General features: G+C 36.6%; 1 protein-coding gene and 1 pseudogene across 1 annotated transcript; both read left to right on the top strand.

Moving 5' to 3' along the window:
• Positions 1-1,563: 1,563 nt before the first annotated feature.
• Positions 1,564-4,669, top strand: LOC120154327 (annotated as a pseudogene).
• Positions 4,670-5,089: 420 nt separating this feature from the next.
• On the top strand, positions 5,090-19,835 carry LOC120154324 (selenoprotein K-like). Its single transcript, XM_039166114.1, has 4 exons — positions 5,090-5,208; positions 19,246-19,349; positions 19,459-19,603; positions 19,743-19,835. The coding sequence occupies exons 1-4, from the start codon at positions 5,100-5,102 to the stop codon at positions 19,778-19,780; spliced, it is 396 nt and encodes a 131-aa protein (XP_039022045.1). The 5' UTR covers positions 5,090-5,099; the 3' UTR covers positions 19,781-19,835.
• The last annotated feature ends 293 nt before the right edge of the window (positions 19,836-20,128 follow it).

The raw sequence follows: 20,128 nt of genomic DNA, 5'->3' as shown, positions 1-20,128 counted from the left end.
TCACAATATTGAATGACAATTAATTGTGCTGATATGACGGCCCATGGTGGCTGATAACTTGACTAATGAGTTAAATTAATTTTTTTGTGGAGTTCAAGGTCCAAATTGATTTTTATTGAAATTTCAATGGCTTATTTGATTTTTTTAAAAATATTTATATTTAAAATATAAAAAATTAAAAAATAAATTTAAAAAGTTAGTACTAAATAAATTTAAAAATATATTAAAAATTCTAAACACTATTAAAAGATTTAGAAAAAAAATAAAAGTATATCACAAATTATAAAAGATAATTATAAATTATTAAAAATTTTAAATATTAGAAATATATATATTATACACCTTACTAGGACCAGTTTGACAGAACTTTTGAAAAGTGACTTTTAAGAGTGCGGTAAAAAAGAACTTTTAAAAGTGATGTTTAAAAGTGCAGTTTAAAATTTAACTATAATAAAATGATATAATGTCCATTATAGACATTAAGTTATAAATTAAAAAGAGATTGTTGTTAAAAAGTGAGTTTAAAAATATAAATATCAATTATAGACATTATGTTATAAATTAAAATATAAAATTTAAATTATATTTACACTTATTAATACTATGATATAAATATATCACTTAAATTAAAATAAAAATAAAAAAAATATTTTAAAATATCTCCTTAATAATATTTTTATAAATAAATATTTTATTAAAATATATTATCAATACTTTTTAACATGTGGATATAAAATATTTTATTAATATTTTAATATATAAACCATGAATTTTATTTCTTTTAAATGATTAATAAATTATTAAGTAATAAAATACTTTTAAGAATGTTAATATTAATTATTAAATAAAATGTAAGTACATAATTGAGTGAAGCTCATACATTAATAAGGATAAAATTATAATTTACTCACAACGCAAAATTAAGAATGAAAAAACTATAAATTCTTGCTTTTGCGGTTGGTTTGAAACCACCGTTTTTATCGCAATTTTTTTTATTTTTTACCCGTTTGATATTGATTTTGTAGTTAAAATGAACTTTTTAACTAAAAGTGATTTTAAAAAACCATGCCAAACGGAAACTAAATCTTTGAGAACATGTGTGTGTCATATCTAAATAAGATATATATATATATATTAATTTTTAATAATTTATAATTTAATATGTTGTGACGCATTTTTAAAGTATTAACTCGATACAATCACATATAATGAAATGAGAAAATGATTAAGAATAAATTTTAATATTATATTTTTAATTATCATAAAGTGCTTTGTAACCAGAGTTTAATTAGTTATTGAGATTTAAAAAGTGATTATATATATATATATATATATATATATATATATATATATATATATATATATAACTATAGGAGGCCAGCTGAATTATGGATGATTGTAGAATGAATAGACACTGAATTACTCGGTATTAGGTTATTTTTCTTTTATTTTCTATTTGCTCCCTCTCAACCTCCCTATAGATGTAAATGTAATTGGCTATTATTATAACAATGGGGTTAAGAAACAATCAAAAGAATAATACAGGTAAGAAAAATGTAATCAATGTGGATGGTGAGGGGATTTAAATACAACAGGTGGGATTTTAATATGGGTTCAAGTGTTGAAAATTTTATAATTATTTATCTCTATGTATATGACACCTGTTGTATATCAGCTCATGGGAATACGCATTAGTGATGAAAACAGTTTATGTAGTTTTGACCGCCACCAAATGTTTCACACATCTTACATCCCCAGTTGATGTTATCTTCAATGAAATGATTTTACTTTTATTAATCTTGTATGTCAAATCCCTTGGTCAATGCCTGCTGAGTTGAGCACCAACAACCGGATAATTAAAAACAAATAAACAAAAACCACAGGCAAGCGCATGCTCCGCCATTGTTATCAACAAGGTTATTATCTTCTTTTCTCCACTTCTAATGGGATCCTCATCCTTGTTCTTCTTCTTCTTCTTCATCGCTTTCCTTAATTTCTTTCCTTTTTCTGTCTCTGGGGCTTCTTTTTCTGAATTTATCTACCCAAACTTCACTGCTTCGCACTTTAGTTTCATTGACAACAATGGCGCCTTCTTGTTCTCCCGGAATGGAACATTCAAAGCTTCCATCTACAATCCCGAAACTCAGGAAACCAGCTTTTACCTGTGTATCATACATGTAGAATCCAACACCGTCATTGGTCAGCCAATCATGATTCTCCGATCTCCAGCTCCGGAGAAATGGATCTTACCGGGGAAGGGATTAGCGTTACCGGTTCAGATGGTGTTCTCAAATGGTCAACCCCAGAGTTACAAGCCACGGTTCGTGCCTTAACGTTGACTGATATGGGAAATCTTGTTTTGCTCGATCAATCCAACGGTTCTCTTTGGGAAAGCTTCGATTATCCGACGGATACAATCGTGTTCGGACAACGGCTCTACGTTGGGGCGAACCTGTCGAATGCTGCCTCGGGAAGTAACTTGTCGACCGGTGATTACAGATTCATGGTTACCGGCTCTGATGCAATATTGCAATGGCATCAACAGACATATTGGAAACTATCTATGGATACCAAGGCTTATATGAACTCGAATGATGTTGTCGAGTACATGGCAATCAACGAAACAGGACTTTATCTCTTGGGTCGAAATGGATCGGTTGTTGTAATAAGGGTTAACTTGTCGACGACCAGCTTTCGGATTGCCAAGCTGGGTGTTTCAGGTCAGTTTTCTGTAAGTAGTTTTAGTGGCGGATGGGTTCAAGAATTTGTTGGCCCCATTAATGGCTGTCAAATTCCAACCAGTTGTGGCAAACTGGAATTATGCACCACTGATTCAACCTCGAATGCACCCGCATGTTCTGTCCCTTTGATTTTCATTCAGCTTCACAAAATATCGGTGGCTGTTTACCGGATAATCCTTCTTATTCTCTTCCCATTGCATGTGATTCGACCAATAATGTCACTGTTACTAAGTCAAATTCTTCAGATATTTCATATATGAAACTAGGCTCCGGCATGGAGTATTTTTCTCTTATTTACTCTCATCCTGAAATAAACGGTGTAAAGTATTCATCTTGTCAAGATTTATGCTCGGACGATTGTGCCTGCTTGGGAATTTTCTACGACAATTCTTCTGGTTCTTGTTATGTGCTTCAGAATGAATTAGGCTCAATTATACTAAGCGATACTGTTGAAGATGATCTTCAAGGGTATGTTAAAGTACTTGTTGGACCAACTTCAACAGATTCCAATGGCGGAAACGGTGATAGCAATGGAAGCAAAAATTTCCCCACGGCTGCCGTTGTGCTATTACCTTTCACCGGCGTTTTCCTCTTAGCCGCTCTGGTTTTCCTCTGGTGGAAAAGATGTAAATTCAACAAATCTGAAGAGATGAAATTAGGCCACCAAAACTCGGTTGCTTCGGACGATCTCGGTGGGTTCAGCATTCCAGGGTTGCCCCAGAAGTTCAATTACGAAGAACTCGAATTAGCCACTGATAATTTCAAGACCCAAATCGGAGCAGGTGGCTTCGGTGTTGTATACAAAGGCACACTCCCTGATAAAACTGTTGTGGCAGTCAAGAAGATAACAAATCCAGGCAATCAAGGCAAAAAAGAGTTCTGCACTGAAATCGCAGTAATCGGAAACGTTCACCATGTCAATCTGGTTAAACTGAGAGGATTCTGTGCCCATGGGCGACAAAGGTTTTTGGTGTACGAGTATATGAACCGAGGCTCATTGGATCGATCCCTCTTCAGCAATGGTCCGGCCTTGGCATGGCAAGAGAGGTTCGACATAGCACTCGGGACTGCTCGTGGGCTCGCATACTTGCACGGCGGTTGTGAACATAAGATCATTCATTGCGATGTTAAACCGGAAAACATTCTCTTGCACAATCATTTCCAGGTAAAGATCTCCGATTTCGGGCTCTCGAAGCTGCTAACACCGGAACAATCCAGTCTCTTCACGACAATGAGAGGCACTAGAGGCTACCTTGCGCCCGAATGGCTTACGAACTCCGCCATTTCCGAAAAAACTGACGTTTACAGTTTCGGGATGGTACTGCTTGAACTGGTCAGCGGCAGGAAAAAACTGCTCGTTGAGATCAAACGGCCATACAACCAACGGAACCAACAGTGGTGGAGCCAACAATCATCATCGTCATCAGTAATGAGATTGGTTTATTTTCCACTGTTTGCGCTCCAGATGCACGAGCAAGGCAGGTACATGGAGCTCGCTGATCCGAGACTGGAAGGGCGAGTAAACAATGAAGAAGTGGAGAAATTAGTGCGCACTGCTTTGTGCTGCGTTCATGAGGAGCCTGTACTTCGGCCGAGCATGGCCACCGTTGTTGGGATGTTGGAAGGTGGGCTTCCTTTAAGTCAGCCGAGAGTTGAATCGTTGAACTTTTTGAGGTTTTATGGCCGCAGATTTACGGAGGCTTCCATGGTGGACGAGGAAAATAGGCAGAGTGACGATGATTTCATGTTGTTTCAACAAGAAAATGCTAGCATATTTACAAGCGGGTCAAATACTTGTTTTTCTTATATGTCTTCACAGCAAATCTCAGGCCCCAATAATGTAAATGGTTTTGAAACTCAGTCACTGTTGTATGAACAGAATTGACAATATTGTATATGTTTACTGGAAAAGGGAAAACATCATACTGGGGGGGCTGGTGTATTTAATTCGGGTATTTGAATAGATATTTACTTGAGAATTATTAGAAAATTAGATTGTTATTCTTTATCAAAATACGGGCTTAAGTAATTTTATCTGTAAACATATATACTGTTTATAATTTTTTAAATAAATATTATCTTATATTATCTTAAATTATTATTAAAAAGGTAAATGTTTTTTATTAACCCTTTAGTCTTTTTAATACGAGTTATAAATGATTTTATAAAATTGATTATTTTAAATTAATATTATAAATATATTTTCACAATATTTTATTGTTTTACGCTTAATAAAGATGCGTTACACGTGTCGGTCGTACAGAATTCTTCACAAGTGCAACGAATCATAACTGAACACGTATATATTAGCTCCAGGAACCAATCAAAATAAGTCTTCCTACCGAAAGTCAAAAGTCCATGAAGAGTTTAAAAATACGCCGGTTAGAAGACCGTATTCATCTTTATAATCTTCCTCTTTCTGGAGGAGAAGACCCTGGAAATTTCCTCATGGCTTACGTCGAAGGAGGTTTGGTTCCTTTCTCTGTTTCTCAAATTTCATTTCTTTTAGTTTTAATATAGTTTATGTATGAGATCTTGTTGTTCCAATTCGAAATTTGTTGCCGATCATTACTATTTTTTATGATTTATAGATTTCTTTTTGGGTATTGAAATTTAATATTGTAGGAACCCAATTAGCCACGAGAAAGGAAAAGAACGAATTGTTCATGTTTATGTTATCAGATGATTGTCTGTCGTAATCTATAGTGAGTTTATGCAAATTGGGGTTTTAGTTTGTGGTTACGCGATGATTTTGATGAGGATTGTTCTGGTTTGGAATAATATTGAATTTATAACCCTTTTAATATATGAATTTGAATGAGTCGTTATTCTCTTTGGCTTGCCATGAAACAGCTAAAATGGAGTTTTTAGCTGTCCTTGAGCCTACCATGGATTGCCGTAGGGTTCGTGGGGAATTCCAGTGGAAACCCCCTGTAACATCCCAACCCGTACCCGACCCGAATATGAGTCAGAGATACTACATTGACTTTAAAACACAACTCTTAATAAATAATAGCAAAATATTTGAACTTATATTAAGAAAATACGATAATATACATATTGTAATATAAGTTTACCAAATATTCAGAGCATACACATTTAATCCTTTAATACATGCCAACTGCATTTACATAACAAAATGACCCTACTGATTAAGTTGCTGATCTGATGGTTGCAGGAGTAATGCTGTCAAGCTGCTTCACCTGTCTCGTCTACTTTCTCGGATCCTAAGTGTGAAACACTCACACGCTAAGTCATCGACTTAGTGAGGCAATGTAATAATAATAACAAGGCAATGTAATGAAAATGTCATAATGATATGAATGAGATGAATGTTATATTTAATCAAGGTATTTACATCTGAGTATTGTGAGGTTGTGCACTATGCTGTCACCACAGCTCGTATAAATGCACCGAAGTGCCGCGTAGAATTGCACTATAGTGCCATATAATAATGTCCATAAGGACCACATAGAATTCCTTAAGATCATATACATATGCTAGGGATCAAGTGTGTATCACCAGACTTCAACATGTTCCATAATATATATATCCCGAAGGACCGTTAGAATTTTGTCCCGAAGGACCGCGTAGACCCTCTACCCTTGGCATGCCAACTATACCTATAGTTTCTCATCTACATAACATGGGCTTTTACATTTCATGTAGTATATCGCGTAGACATGTAAATTCTTACCTTTTCACATAGCTCATAACTTTTCCTGCATATTCATGTCATATAATGCATTTTATATGAATTCATGTCATGTCTCATAATACAGAATATGACATGTACCAAGATATAAAATCTAGACTTATCACAAGTCTAGATTGAGTATTTCTATAATTATGCTATGCATGCACTCACTATATTCTTTGCCTTTCCTCGATCGATCCTACTTGTAGATTGTTCCAGAACTCGTGTAGGTCAGTATCTATAAACAAAATTTTCAAGATGATTATCAGATGTCTATGTCTTGAAATTATCTTTAATAGCCTACCAATTTAAGGAATTAATAGTTTTAGTCTTTCTTTTTTTATATGGGGGAATCGGTTCCCCATTGGGGTATCGATTCCCCTCTAACATTCTGGAAATTCATATTCGTTGAGGGGGTATCGATTCCCCTTGAATGGGTACCGATTCCCCTAGCCCGAAATCCTATTTTGAGCTCGAAAATCATCTCATTTCAACTCAAACATTCATATTTCACTCCCTTTAATACTCTAACTTTCATACACTTACTTAAATAATTATTATCCATTCAATACTCTAAAACTAAAAAAACTAATCATCCATATAGAATTTAAGAATCTTACTCAAATTCCAACTTGTTCTAATTTTAATTCTATCACCTCATACTTCTTAATTAGCTTGATGACAAGTCAAATCAGCTTCTAATTCTTATTATGACCTTTTATAAGATTTCATTCAATGGCTCCCAACCTTTAATCTCCCTTAACTTACAATTCTTTGAGTTCTAGGATCCTTGTTTCTCTCAATATTTCCTAAATCTTCATTAACTAAACCCATGCTTAACTCATAAGATTAATCCAAAAGAAGACAACTCACATTTTCTTGCAAGCTTCACGATTGGAGAAGAAGAAGAGAAATGTCTGGAACCTTGTTTATCTCAAATGCTTCCCACGTGATTTATAAAATCACCTTAAGGAATATTTAATTATTTCACTTACTAAATTCTCTTTTTCCCTCTTAATTTTCCTTCTTTATAATTCAATCCTACACCAAATAACTTAAATAGGTCATTGAACTCTTCCATCATTTACTTAAATCACCAAATGTTGAAACTTTGCAAATTAATCACTAACCCGGCATGGAGGATGTTACAAATCTCCCTCCCTTAAGAAAATTCGTCCTCGAATTTCAATAAGAAAAGAGATGGGGATACTGATTCCTCATACCTCCTCACGCTCCCATGTTGCTTCCTCTACTTTGTGATTCTTCCATAAAACTTTAACCAATGGAATAGTCTTATTCCTCAATTGCTTAACCTCATGAGCTAAAATTTGAATCGGTTCTTCCTCATAAGTCATATCGGTTGTACCTCGATCTCTTCTGGATTTACGATGTGGGAGGGATCCGATCGATACTTCGAAGCATTGAGACATGGAATACATTGTGAATCTTTTCCATTTCTGGTGGTAAAGTCAATTGGTATGCTACGGGTCCCACCCTTTTTACAATCTCATATGGTCCAATAAACCGGGACTTAACTTTCCTTTCCGACCAAACCTCAACATATTCTTCCATGGAGATACCTTTAAAAACACTTTATCCCAACTTCAATTCAATCTCCTTTCTTTTAAGATCAGAATAGGACTTTTGCCGATCAGAGGCCACTTTGAGGTTACTTTCTGTTCTACATCTCGAACTTCGGTCTTTTTCATCAATTTAATGGAGTACGACATTTTCTTCCATATATGCTTCATATGGGGCCATCTTTATACTAGACTGATAACTATTGTTGTAAGCGAACTCTGCCAGCGGTAAATACTTTTCCCATGATCCTTTAAATTCCATTACGCATGCTCTCAACATATCTTCCAATATCTGAATAGTTCTCTCTGATTGCCCATCAGTCTGAGGATGAAAAGTCGTACTAAAGTTTAAACGAGTCCCCAACGCTCCATGCAAAGATTTCCAGAATCTAGAAGTGAATCGAGGGTCTCGATCAGAGACTATAGAAACAGGTACTCCATGCAGTCTAATAACTTCTCTAATATACAGCTCTGCATACTTTCCATAGAGAAATCCGTTCTAACGGAAGGAAATGCGCTGACTTAGTTCATCGATCAACAATTACCCAGATTGATTCTCTTTTGTTCGGAGTCAAGGGTACCCCGAAACAAAATCCATCGTAACATTTTCCCATTTCCATTGAGGAATAAAAAGCGGTTGCAATAATCCTGATGGAACTTGATGCTGGCTTTGACTTGTTGACATATCAAACACTTAGACACAAATTCGGTGATGCTTCGTTTCATCCCTGACCACCAAAATCGATCCTTCAAATCCATATACATCTTGGTTCCACCCGGGTGCATCGTTAACGAACTGCAATGAGCCTCTGTTAAAATTTCTTTCTTCAAGTCGTCATTGTCGGGTATTACAATTCTTCCTTTACAATATAGATTTCCATCTGACTTAATCTCAAAGTTTTTAATCTCTTTGTTCTTTACTTGTTCAATTCTTTTCAAACACATTCATCCTTACTTTGCAATTCTCCTATTCGTTCCAACCATGTTGGTTTAAGGGTTAATTCTGCACAAAGACCACCGTCTCCCGTTAAAGATAATCTTGCATCCATAGCTCGAAAAGCTGCAAACGTCTTCTACTCAGAGTATCTGCTACCACATTAGCCTTTCCGGGTGATAGTCAATTATCACATCATAATCTTTTAAAAACTCTACCATCTACGTTGCCTCAAATTCAATTCTTTTGAGTCATCAGGTACTTTAGGCTCTTATGATCCGTATATAAGTAACAACGCTCCCCATAAAGATAATGACGCCAAATCCTGAGAGCGAATACTACAGCAGCCATTTCTAAATCATGAGTGGGGTAATTCCTTTCATGTGGTTTCAACTGTCTCGATGCATACGCTACCACATTTCCTTCTTGCATTAATACACACCCCAACCCGTTGGGATGCATCACTGTATATTACAAAATTCTTGCCAGATTCCGGTTGAACTAATATCGGAGTTTCCGTCAGAATTCTCTTAAAGCTTCGAAACTTTCTTGACATTCAGAAGTCCAAACAAATGGTACGTTCTTTCTCATTAACTTTGTTAGAGGCAGCACAATCATCGAAAAATTCTTAACGAATCTTCGATAGTAACCGGCAAGTCCAAGAAAACTCCGAACTTCAGACACATTCTTAGGAACTTCCCAATCCATTATAGCTTTAACCTTCTGAGGGTCTACTCTAATCCCAACCGCTGAGATCACATGCCCCAAGAAAATTACTTCGTTTAGCCAAAATTCACATTTGGACAATTTCGCATAGAGATTTTATCCCTGAGAATTTGCAAAACTAGCCTCAGATGTGTGCTGTGCTCTTCAATGGACTTCGAGTAAACCAGTATGTCATCAATAAAGACAACAACAAACTGGTCCAGATAGGGCTGAAAAATCCTGTTCATGAGATCCATGAAAGCAGCGGGTGCATTCGTTACTCCGAATGGCATTACGATGAATTCATAATGACCATATCTCGTTCTGAAAGCCGTCTTCGGAATATGTTTCTCCTGGATCTTCAATTGATGATAACCCAAACGTAGATCGATCTTCGAAAATACCGAAGCTCCTTTTAGTTGATCAAACAAGTCATCAATGCGCGGAAGGGGATACTTGTTCTTGATGGTCACCTTATTAAGCTGTCGATAATCAATACAGAGACGCATTGATCCATCCTTCTTCTTAACAAATAACACCGGAGCTCCCCAAGGTGACACACTTGGTCGAATAAATCCTTTTTCTAACAACTCTTGCAATTGATTCTTTAACTCTTTCAATTCTTTCGGAGCCATCCGATAAGGTTCCATTGCAATTGGAGCGGTTCCTGGCATTACTTCAATTTGAAATTCTACCTCTCTTTCCGGAGGTAATCCTGGCAACTCAGCCGGGAAAACTTCAGGGAATTCTTGAACAATTGGAATCTCCTTTAACCCTTTCTCTATAGCTCTTAAATCTATTACATTTGCAATAAATCCTTGACATCCCTGTAGCAATAACTTCTTAGCTGACATTACTGACATTACATTTGCTAAGGGATTAAACTTTTCACTGCTCACACTTATCTATGTTCCTCCTGGACTTTTCAGGGTTACCTTTTTCAATCTGCAATTAACATCTCCATAATAACGGAACAACCAATCCATTCCCAGAATCACTTCAAACTCGTCAAAGGGTAATTCCATCATATTAGCAGGGAATTCAATTCCCTGAACCTTTATGGGACACCCCTTATAGACTTTATTCACCCGGGCACTAAGGCCTAACGGAGTTGTTACTATAATTTCATTACTCGTAGCTTCTAAGGGAATCCTCAATTCCTTTACTAACTTACTTGTAATATAAGAATAATTAGAACCCGGATCAATCAGTACCAATACTAATTTATCATACAACTGAAAAGTACCTGCTATAATAGCAGGGTCATCACGGTCTTCACTTGTCTTTAGATTGTACACCAGTGCGGTTGATCGAACTTTAGGTTGAGCAGAGAATTCAGACGGGTTCCTTCCTCTGCCTCTTCCTCGTCCTCTTTGTGAGGAAGAACCAACTCTTCCAGATGGTGCAGGCTCACCAACAATCAATGGACAATCCCGGATAAAATGTCCGGCATCTCCGCATCGAAAACAAGTCCCAGCAGCCATCCGACAAGCCCCATAATGGTTTTTCCCACAGTGCTGACACTGTTTCACTTGACTCGGAGTAGATCTCCCAGCACCAGATTCCACTGACTGCGTCTGTCTAGGTCTTGCCTGACTTGCTCCCCCAGCAGACGAAGCAACTGATTCTGATCTAGCTTGTGATCGAAATCCCGAGTCTCTTCCCCTTTTTGATGGTACTGAGCTAGAAGAAGCACCTGTTCTCTTTGATGTTTGAACTCTAAAATCCCCGAATCTCTCATTCTGAGCCCTTTCAAGAGCTTTTGCACGATTGATCACCTCCTGGAACGAGGACAAGTTTAATACTATCAATATTTCTTTAAGTCTAGGGCGCAAGCCCTCCACGAACCATTCGCAAGCATATTTTTCAGTAGGCACAAGCTCAGCTGCAAACCTGCTCAGCTTATTAAACTCACATTCGTACTCATATACAGAGCGGCTCATCTGCTTCAAATTCATAAACTCCTGCTTCATTTGTCGGATAAACTGATCTCCAATATACTTGTTTTTAAATTCTTCTAAAAACAAAGACCAAGTCAACTGGTCGGTTGACATCCTCATGGTGACGTTCGTCCACCATATCCTCGCCTGACCCCTCAATAAAGATACAGCTCCATCTAATTTCTCCACTTCGGAACAGTGGAGACCATCTAACATGATTTTCAAATCATTCAACCAAAGATCCGCTGACACTGGACCTTCCTCAGCTTCTCCTTTAAATTCAGGAGCTCCTAAGCCTCTCAACTCTTTTGCTACATTTATTCTTTGAGTTAGTGGAGCAGAAGGTTGAAGACACGTCAGAATAGCGTCTAACGTTCTGAAGAACGTATCTTGATCTTGCACAGACACTCCTTGAGATGCCTGTTCTTCACCTTGCCTGGCCAGGGCATGTGAATTACTGCTTTCAGCATGTCTATCTTCTCCCGCTTCACTTCGGGAGCTATTATGTCCGGACATCTAATAAGAATAAACACATTGTTCTATTAGCAAAACAACATACTCATACTATACCAGATCAGAAGTTCTCACTATTTGTTTGCATGTATTCCATTTAAAGACTCTATAGACTCTAGTTTATGCCTAGAATTGGCTAAACCATAGCTGTGATACCATTAAATGTAACACCCCCAACCCGTACCCGACCCGGATATGAGTCAGAGATACTACATTGACTTTAAAACACAACTCTTAACAAATAATAGCAAAATATTTGAACTTATATTAAGAAAATACGATAATATACATATTGTAATATAAGTTTACCAAAATATTCAGAGCATACACAACTTAACCCTTTAATTACATGCCAACTGCCATTTACATAACATGGGCTTTTACATTTCACGTAGTCTATATCGCGTAGACATGTAAATTCTTACCTTTTCACATAGCTCATAACTTTTCCTGCATATTCATGTCATATAATGCATTTTATATGAATTCATGTCATGTCTCAAAATACAGAATATGATCATGTACCAAGATATAAAATCTAGACTTATCACAAGTCTAGAATTGAGTATATTTCTATAATTATGCTATGCATATGCACTCACTTATATTTCTTTGCCTTTTCCTCGATCGATCCTATTTGTAAATTGTTCCAGAACTCGTGTAGGCTCAGTATCTACATAAACAAAATTTCAAGATGATTATCAGATGTCTATGTCTTGAAATTAATCTTTAATAGCCTACCAATTTAAGGAATTAATAGTTTAGTCTTTCTTTTTTTTATATGGGGGAATCGGTTCCCCCCTGGGGGTATCGATTCCCCTCTAGCATTCTGGAAATTCATATTCGTTGAGGGGGTATCGATTCCCCTTGAATAGGTACCGATTCCCCTAGCCCAGAAATCCTATTTTGAGCTCGAAAATCATCTCATTTCAGCTCAAACATTCATATTTCACTCCCTTTAATACTCTTAACTTTCATACACTTACTTAAACTAATTATTATCCATTCAATACCTCTAAAACTAAAAAAAACTAATCATCCATATAGAATTTAAGAATCTTACTCAAATTCCAACTTGTTCTAATTTTAATTCTATCACCTCATACTTCTTAATTAGCTTGATGACAAGTCAAATCCAGCTTCTAATTCTTATTATGACCTTTAATCTAAGATTTCATTCAATGGCTCCCAACCTTTAATCTCCCTTAACTTACAATTCTTTGAGTTCTAGGATCCTTGTTTCTCTCCATCATATTTCCTAAATCTTCATTAACCAAACCCATGCTTAACTCATAAGAATTAATCCAAAAGAAGACAACTCACCTTTTCTTGCAAGCTTCACGGTTGGAGAAGAAGAAGAGAAATGTCTGGAACCTTGTTTATCTCAAATGCTTCCCACGTGATTTATAAAATCACCTTAAGGAATATTTAATTATTTCACTTACTAAATTTCTCTTTTTCCCTCTTAATTTTCCTTCTTTATAATTCAATCCTACACCAAATAACTTAAATAGGTCATTGAACTCTTCCATCATTTTACTTAAATCACCAAATGTTGAAACTTTGCAAATTAATCACTAACCCGGCATGGAGGATGTTACAAATCTCCCTCCCTTAAGAAAATTCGTCCTCGAATTTTCAATAAGAAAAGAGATGGGGATACTGATTCCTCATATCCTCCTCACGCTCCCATGTTGTTTCCTCTACTTTGTGATTCTTCCATAAAACTTTAACCAATGGAATAGTCTTATTCCTCAATTGCTTAACCTCATGAGCTAAAATTTGAATCGGTTCTTCCTCATAAGTCATATCCGGTTGTACCTCGATCTCTTCTGGATTTACGATGTGGGAGGGATCCGATCGATATCTTCGAAGCATTGAGACATGGAATACATTGTGAATCTTTTCCATTTCTGGTGGTAAAGTCAATTGGTATGCTACGGGTCCCACCCTTTTTACAATCTCATATGGTCCAATAAACCGGGGACTTAACTTTCCTTTCCGACCAAACCTCAACATATTCTTCCATGGAGATACCTTTAAAAACACTTTATCCCCAACTTCAAATTCAATCTCCTTTCTTTTAAGATCAGAATAGGACTTTTGCCGATCAGAGGCCACTTTGAGGTTATGCTGAATTTCTCGAACTTTCTGTTCTACATCTTGAATTAAATCCGGACCAAGAATACTTCGGTCTTTGAGTTCATACCAATTTAATGGAGTACGACATTTTCTTCCATATAATGCTTCATATGGGGCCATCTTTATACTAGACTGATAACTATTGTTGTAAGCGAACTCTGCCAGCGGTAAATACTTTTCCCATGATCCTTTAAATTCCATTACGCATGCTCTCAACATATCTTCCAATATCTGAATAGTTCTCTCTGATTGCCCATCAGTCTGAGGATGAAAAGCCGTACTAAAGTTTAAACGAGTCCCCAACGCTCCATGCAAAGATTTCCAGAATCTAGAAGTGAATCGAGGGTCTCGATCAGAGACTATAGAAACAGGTACTCCATGCAGTCTAATAACTTCTCTAATATACAGCTCTGCATACTTTTCCATAGAGAAATCCGTTCTAACCGGAAGGAAATGCGCTGACTTAGTTCATCGATCAACAATTACCCAGATTGATTCTCTTTTGTTCGGAGTCAAGGGTAACCCCGAAACAAAATCCATCGTAACATTTTCCCATTTCCATTGAGGAATAAAAAGCGGTTGCAATAATCCTGATGGAACTTGATGCTCGGCTTTGACTTGTTGACATATCAAACACTTAGACACAAATTCGGTGATGCTTCGTTTCATCCCTGACCACCAAAATCGATCCTTCAAATCCATATACATCTTGGTTCCACCCGGGTGCATCGTTAACGAACTGCAATGAGCCTCTGTTAAAATTTCTTTCTTCAAGTCGTCATTGTCGGGTATTACAATTCTTCCTTTACAATATAGATTTCCATCTGACTTAATCTCAAAGTTTTTAATCTCTTTGTTCTTTACTTGTTCAATTCTTTTCAAACACACTTCATCCTTACTTTGCAATTCTCCTATTCGTTCCAACCATGTTGGTTTAAGGGTTAATTCTGCACAAAGACCACCGTCTCCCGTTAAAGATAATCTTGCATCCATAGCTCGAAAAGCTGCAAACGTCTTTCTACTCAGAGTATCTGCTACCACATTAGCCTTTCCGGGATGATAGTCAATTATCACATCATAATCTTTTAAAAACTCTACCCATCTACGTTGCCTCAAATTCAATTCTTTTTGAGTCATCAGGTACTTCAGGCTCTTATGATCCGTATATAAGTAACAACGCTCCCCATAAAGATAATGACGCCAAATCCTGAGAGCGAATACTACAGCAGCCATTTCTAAATCATGAGTGGGGTAATTCCTTTCATGTGGTTTCAACTGTCTCGATGCATACGCTACCACATTTCCTTCTTGCATTAATACACACCCCAACCCGTTATGGGATGCATCACTGTATATTACAAAATTCTTGCCAGATTCCGGTTGAACCAATATCGGAGTTTCCGTCAGAATTCTCTTTAAAGCTTCGAAACTTTCTTGACATTCAGAAGTCCAAACAAATGGTACGTTCTTTCTCATTAACTTTGTTAGAGGCAGCACAATCATCGAAAAATTCTTAACGAATCTTCGATAGTAACCGGCAAGTCCAAGAAAACTCCGAACTTCAGACACATTCTTAGGAACTTCCCAATCCATTATAGCTTTAACCTTCTGAGGGTCTACTCTAATCCCAACTGCTGAGATCACATGCCCCAAGAAAATTACTTCGTTTAGCCAAAATTCACATTTGGACAATTTCGCATAGAGATTTTTATCCCTGAGAATTTGCAAAACTAGCCTCAGATGTGTGCTGTGCTCTTCAATGGACTTCGAGTAAACCAGTATGTCATCAATAAAGACAACAACAAACTGGTCCAGATAGGGCTGAAAAATCCTGTTCATGAGATCCATGAAAGCAGCGGGTGCATTTGTTACTCCGAATGGCATTACGATGAAATTCATAATGACCATATCTCGTTCTGAAAGCCGTCTTCGGAATATGTTTCTCCTGGATCTTCAATTGATGATAACCCAAACGTAGATCGATCTTCGAAAATACCGAAGCTCCTTTTAGTTGATCAAACAAGTTTAATACTATCAATATTTCTTTAAGTCTAGGGCGCAAGCCCTCCACGAACCATTCGCAAGCATATTTTTCAGTAGGCACAAGCTCAGCTGCAAACCTGCTCAGCTTATTAAACTCACATTCGTACTCATATACAGAGCGGGCTCATCTGCTTCAAATTCATAAACTCCTGCTTCATTTGTCGGATAAACTGATCTCCAATATACTTGTTTTTAAATTCTTCTAAAAACAAAGACCAAGTCAACTGGTCGGTTGACATCCTCATGGTGACGTTCGTCCACCATATCCTCGCCTGACCCCTCAATAAAGATACAGCTCCATCTAATTTCTCCACTTCGGAACAGTGGAGACCATCTAACATGATTTTCAAATCATTCAACCAAAGATCCGCTGACACTGGACCTTCCTCAGCTTCTCCTTTAAATTCAGGAGCTCCTAAGCCTCTCAACTCTTTTGCTACATTTATTCTTTGAGTTAGTGGAGCAGAAGGTTGAAGACGCGTCAGAATAGCGTCTAACGTTCTGAAGAACGTATCTTGATCTTGCACAGACACTCCTTGAGATGCCTGTTCTTCACCTTGCCTGGCCAGGGCATGTGAATTACTGCTTTCAGCATGTCTATCTTCTCCCGCTTCACTTCGGGAGCTATTATGTCCGGACATCTAATAAGAATAAACACATTGTTCTATTAGCAAAACAACATACTCATACTATACCAGATCAGAAGTTCTCACTATTTGTTTGCATGTATTCCATTTAAAGACTCTATAGACTCTAGTTTATGCCTAGAATTGGCTAAACCATAGCTGTGATACCATTAAATGTAACACCCCCAACCCGTACCCGACCCGGATATGAGTCAGAGATACTACATTGACTTTAAAACACAACTCTTAACAAATAATAGCAAAATATTTGAACTTATATTAAGAAAATACGATAATATACATATTGTAATATAAGTTTACCAAAATATTCAGAGCATACACAACTTAACCCTTTAATTACATGCCAACTGCCATTTACATAACATGGGCTTTTACATTTCACGTAGTCTATATCGCGTAGACATGTAAATTCTTACCTTTTCACATAGCTCATAACTTTTCCTGCATATTCATGTCATATAATGCATTTTATATGAATTCATGTCATGTCTCAAAATACAGAATATGATCATGTACCAAGATATAAAATCTAGACTTATCACAAGTCTAGAATTGAGTATATTTCTATAATTATGCTATGCATATGCACTCACTTATATTTCTTTGCCTTTTCCTCGATCGATCCTATTTGTAAATTGTTCCAGAACTCGTGTAGGCTCAGTATCTACATAAACAAAATTTTCAAGATGATTATCAGATGTCTATGTCTTGAAATTAATCTTTAATAGCCTACCAATTTAAGGAATTAATAGTTTAGTCTTTCTTTTTTTTATATGGGGGAATCGGTTCCCCCCTGGGGGTATCGATTCCCCTCTAGCATTCTGGAAATTCATATTCGTTGAGGGGGTATCGATTCCCCTTGAATGGGTACCGATTCCCCTAGCCCAGAAATCCTATTTTGAGCTCGAAAATCATCTCATTTCAGCTCAAACATTCATATTTCACTCCCTTTAATACTCTTAACTTTCATACACTTACTTAAACTAATTATTATCCATTCAATACCTCTAAAACTAAAAAAACTAATCATCCATATAGAATTTAAGAATCTTACTCAAATTCCAACTTGTTCTAATTTTAATTCTATCACCTCATACTTCTTAATTAGCTTGATGACAAGTCAAATCCAGCTTCTAATTCTTATTATGACCTTTAATCTAAGATTTCATTCAATGGCTCCCAACCTTTAATCTCCCTTAACTTACAATTCTTTGAGTTCTAGGATCCTTGTTTCTCTCCATCATATTTCCTAAATCTTCATTAACCAAACCCATGCTTAACTCATAAGAATTAATCCAAAAGAAGACAACTCACCTTTGCTTGCAAGCTTCACGGTTGGAGAAGAAGAAGAGAAATGTCTGGAACCTTGTTTATCTCAAATGCTTCCCACGTGATTTATAAAATCACCTTAAGGAATATTTAATTATTTCACTTACTAAATTACTCTTTTGCCCTCTTAATTTTCCTTCTTTATAATTCAATCCTACACCAAATAACTCAAATAGGTCATTGAACTCTTCCATCATTTTACTTAAATCACCAAATGTTGAAACTTTGCAAATTAATCACTAACCCGGCATGGAGGATGTTACACCCCCCTTTTAAGCTGACATTTAAAATTAATTTCAAATAGAAATATGGTCCTACTTTACATTATTGTTGCAGTCCAGGTGAATTTGAAACCACAGGTTTTTACCAAATCAGACACCGCACTTCTTAATTTCTTGTAGTGTTCATAAGTGCTTTTAATTGGAATTAGCATAGTTCATTCCCAAAAACTTTCTATGGTTTTGCAAAATTCCTCTCTTTGACATCCCTATCATTGTTTTTCCCCCCCACTCATTTAAAGGTTCAACTCTTTAATCTTGGAGAGCCCATTTCACTTTCTGCAGCTAGTGCTTTTTTGCCTCTAATGGCTGGTACCAGTTAAAGATGTGATGTTTGGAGACAGTTATTTCCTAATTTCTAAAGCTATTTCAAATTGAAAAAGAAGTTCTGTATGTTATTCCATATGTAGCCTGTGAGTGTATATGCATATCCTTATGTTTTAAATCCAAAAAGAGGATGTGGTTGTGTTGATTACCTGTCTTGGCTTGATTGATTCTGGGATTGCTGGTGATTTTCTTAAACTTTGCAGAGCTTTTGGATGACAACAATTGCATGGCATTCCTAGCTGAATTGTTAATACAGCATATTGCCTTTGTGATGAAAACATGGCCATTTCATTAGTTTTGCATATTGTTATTTGTCATGGAACCTTCTCTTCATATTTGGGAATAATTTCTTCATGCATGATTGTTTAGGTGTTGTGAAATCAAAGCGGTCAATATGGCGACTGAGAACTATCACTGATTTTTTCTGGGCGGTTATCAATTTCATCGGAGTGTTCTTCTCAACCATGTTCTCGGTAAGGTTCTTTTTGTGTGTGTCAATGGCCATTGTTTAGGGTTTCTTTTGTTTTCAATTTTTTTAATCTGTATCAATCAACTGGAAACTTGAATGTTGGTGTGCATCAGATGGAGAAGTCTGATGCCTATAGAAAAGGTGTTGGTTCAAGCAAGAAATGGGATGGTGGTCCAGGTGGACCTGGGAGTGGACCATATGGCGGTGGCCCACGACGACCACCGCGTGGACTAGACAATGTTCGGGGAATTGACCATAGTAAGTGGTTTGGCCTTTTTGTTTTTTCCCACCTTGTAACATTGAATTATCTATTGTTTGTCATACAAGCTTTCCTCTCTCAATTTTTATAAATTTAGTTGTCCGCTAAAAGGTTTTCCTTTCTGGTACTATATTTCAGGTTCCCTTCCTGCCTGTGGCTCTTGCTGCGGTGGCTAACTGCAGCACAGCATATATCTTGTGCCTACACGGTTATTATCCGATGTCCTCTTATCATTATGAGTAAAGGATATTTGAAGTTTCAAATGTTAATAAATTGCCTGAAACCTATACATACCAGAGATGCTTGTATGTACTTTCAAACTTTTTTACCTTGATCATCTTTCAGCAATACGTGTTAACTCTGTTTTAAAGTGATTGACTTCGGGATGTGAAGAATGTATTTCAGGTTTAAACCGTTATAGATTAGCCCTTAATAGATCTTAAAGAGAATCAACCCGACAATTGAACTTGTAATCAGAATATACAGAGGACCATGATCTTCAAAGGAGAAGTTGAAAAAGTTTC

This window comes from Hibiscus syriacus, unplaced genomic scaffold (assembly GCF_006381635.1).
Source record: "Hibiscus syriacus cultivar Baekdansim isolate YM2019G1 unplaced genomic scaffold, ASM638163v2 tig00111128_pilon, whole genome shotgun sequence".
In the NCBI taxonomy this organism is placed as follows: domain Eukaryota; kingdom Viridiplantae; phylum Streptophyta; class Magnoliopsida; order Malvales; family Malvaceae; genus Hibiscus; species Hibiscus syriacus.
Note: the sequence above shows the minus strand (reverse complement) of the source record. Positions and strands in the feature narration are given on the sequence as shown.

Coding starts and splice junctions, on each gene's coding strand:
- LOC120154324 (XM_039166114.1), top strand. CDS start 5,100: ATGAAGAGTTTAAAAATACGCCGGTTAGAAGACCGTATTCATCTTTAT. Junction 5,209..19,245: donor CATGGCTTACGTCGAAGGAG/GTTTGGTTCCTT, acceptor ATGATTGTTTAG/GTGTTGTGAAATCAAAGCGG. Junction 19,350..19,458: donor TCTTCTCAACCATGTTCTCG/GTAAGGTTCTTT, acceptor GGTGTGCATCAG/ATGGAGAAGTCTGATGCCTA.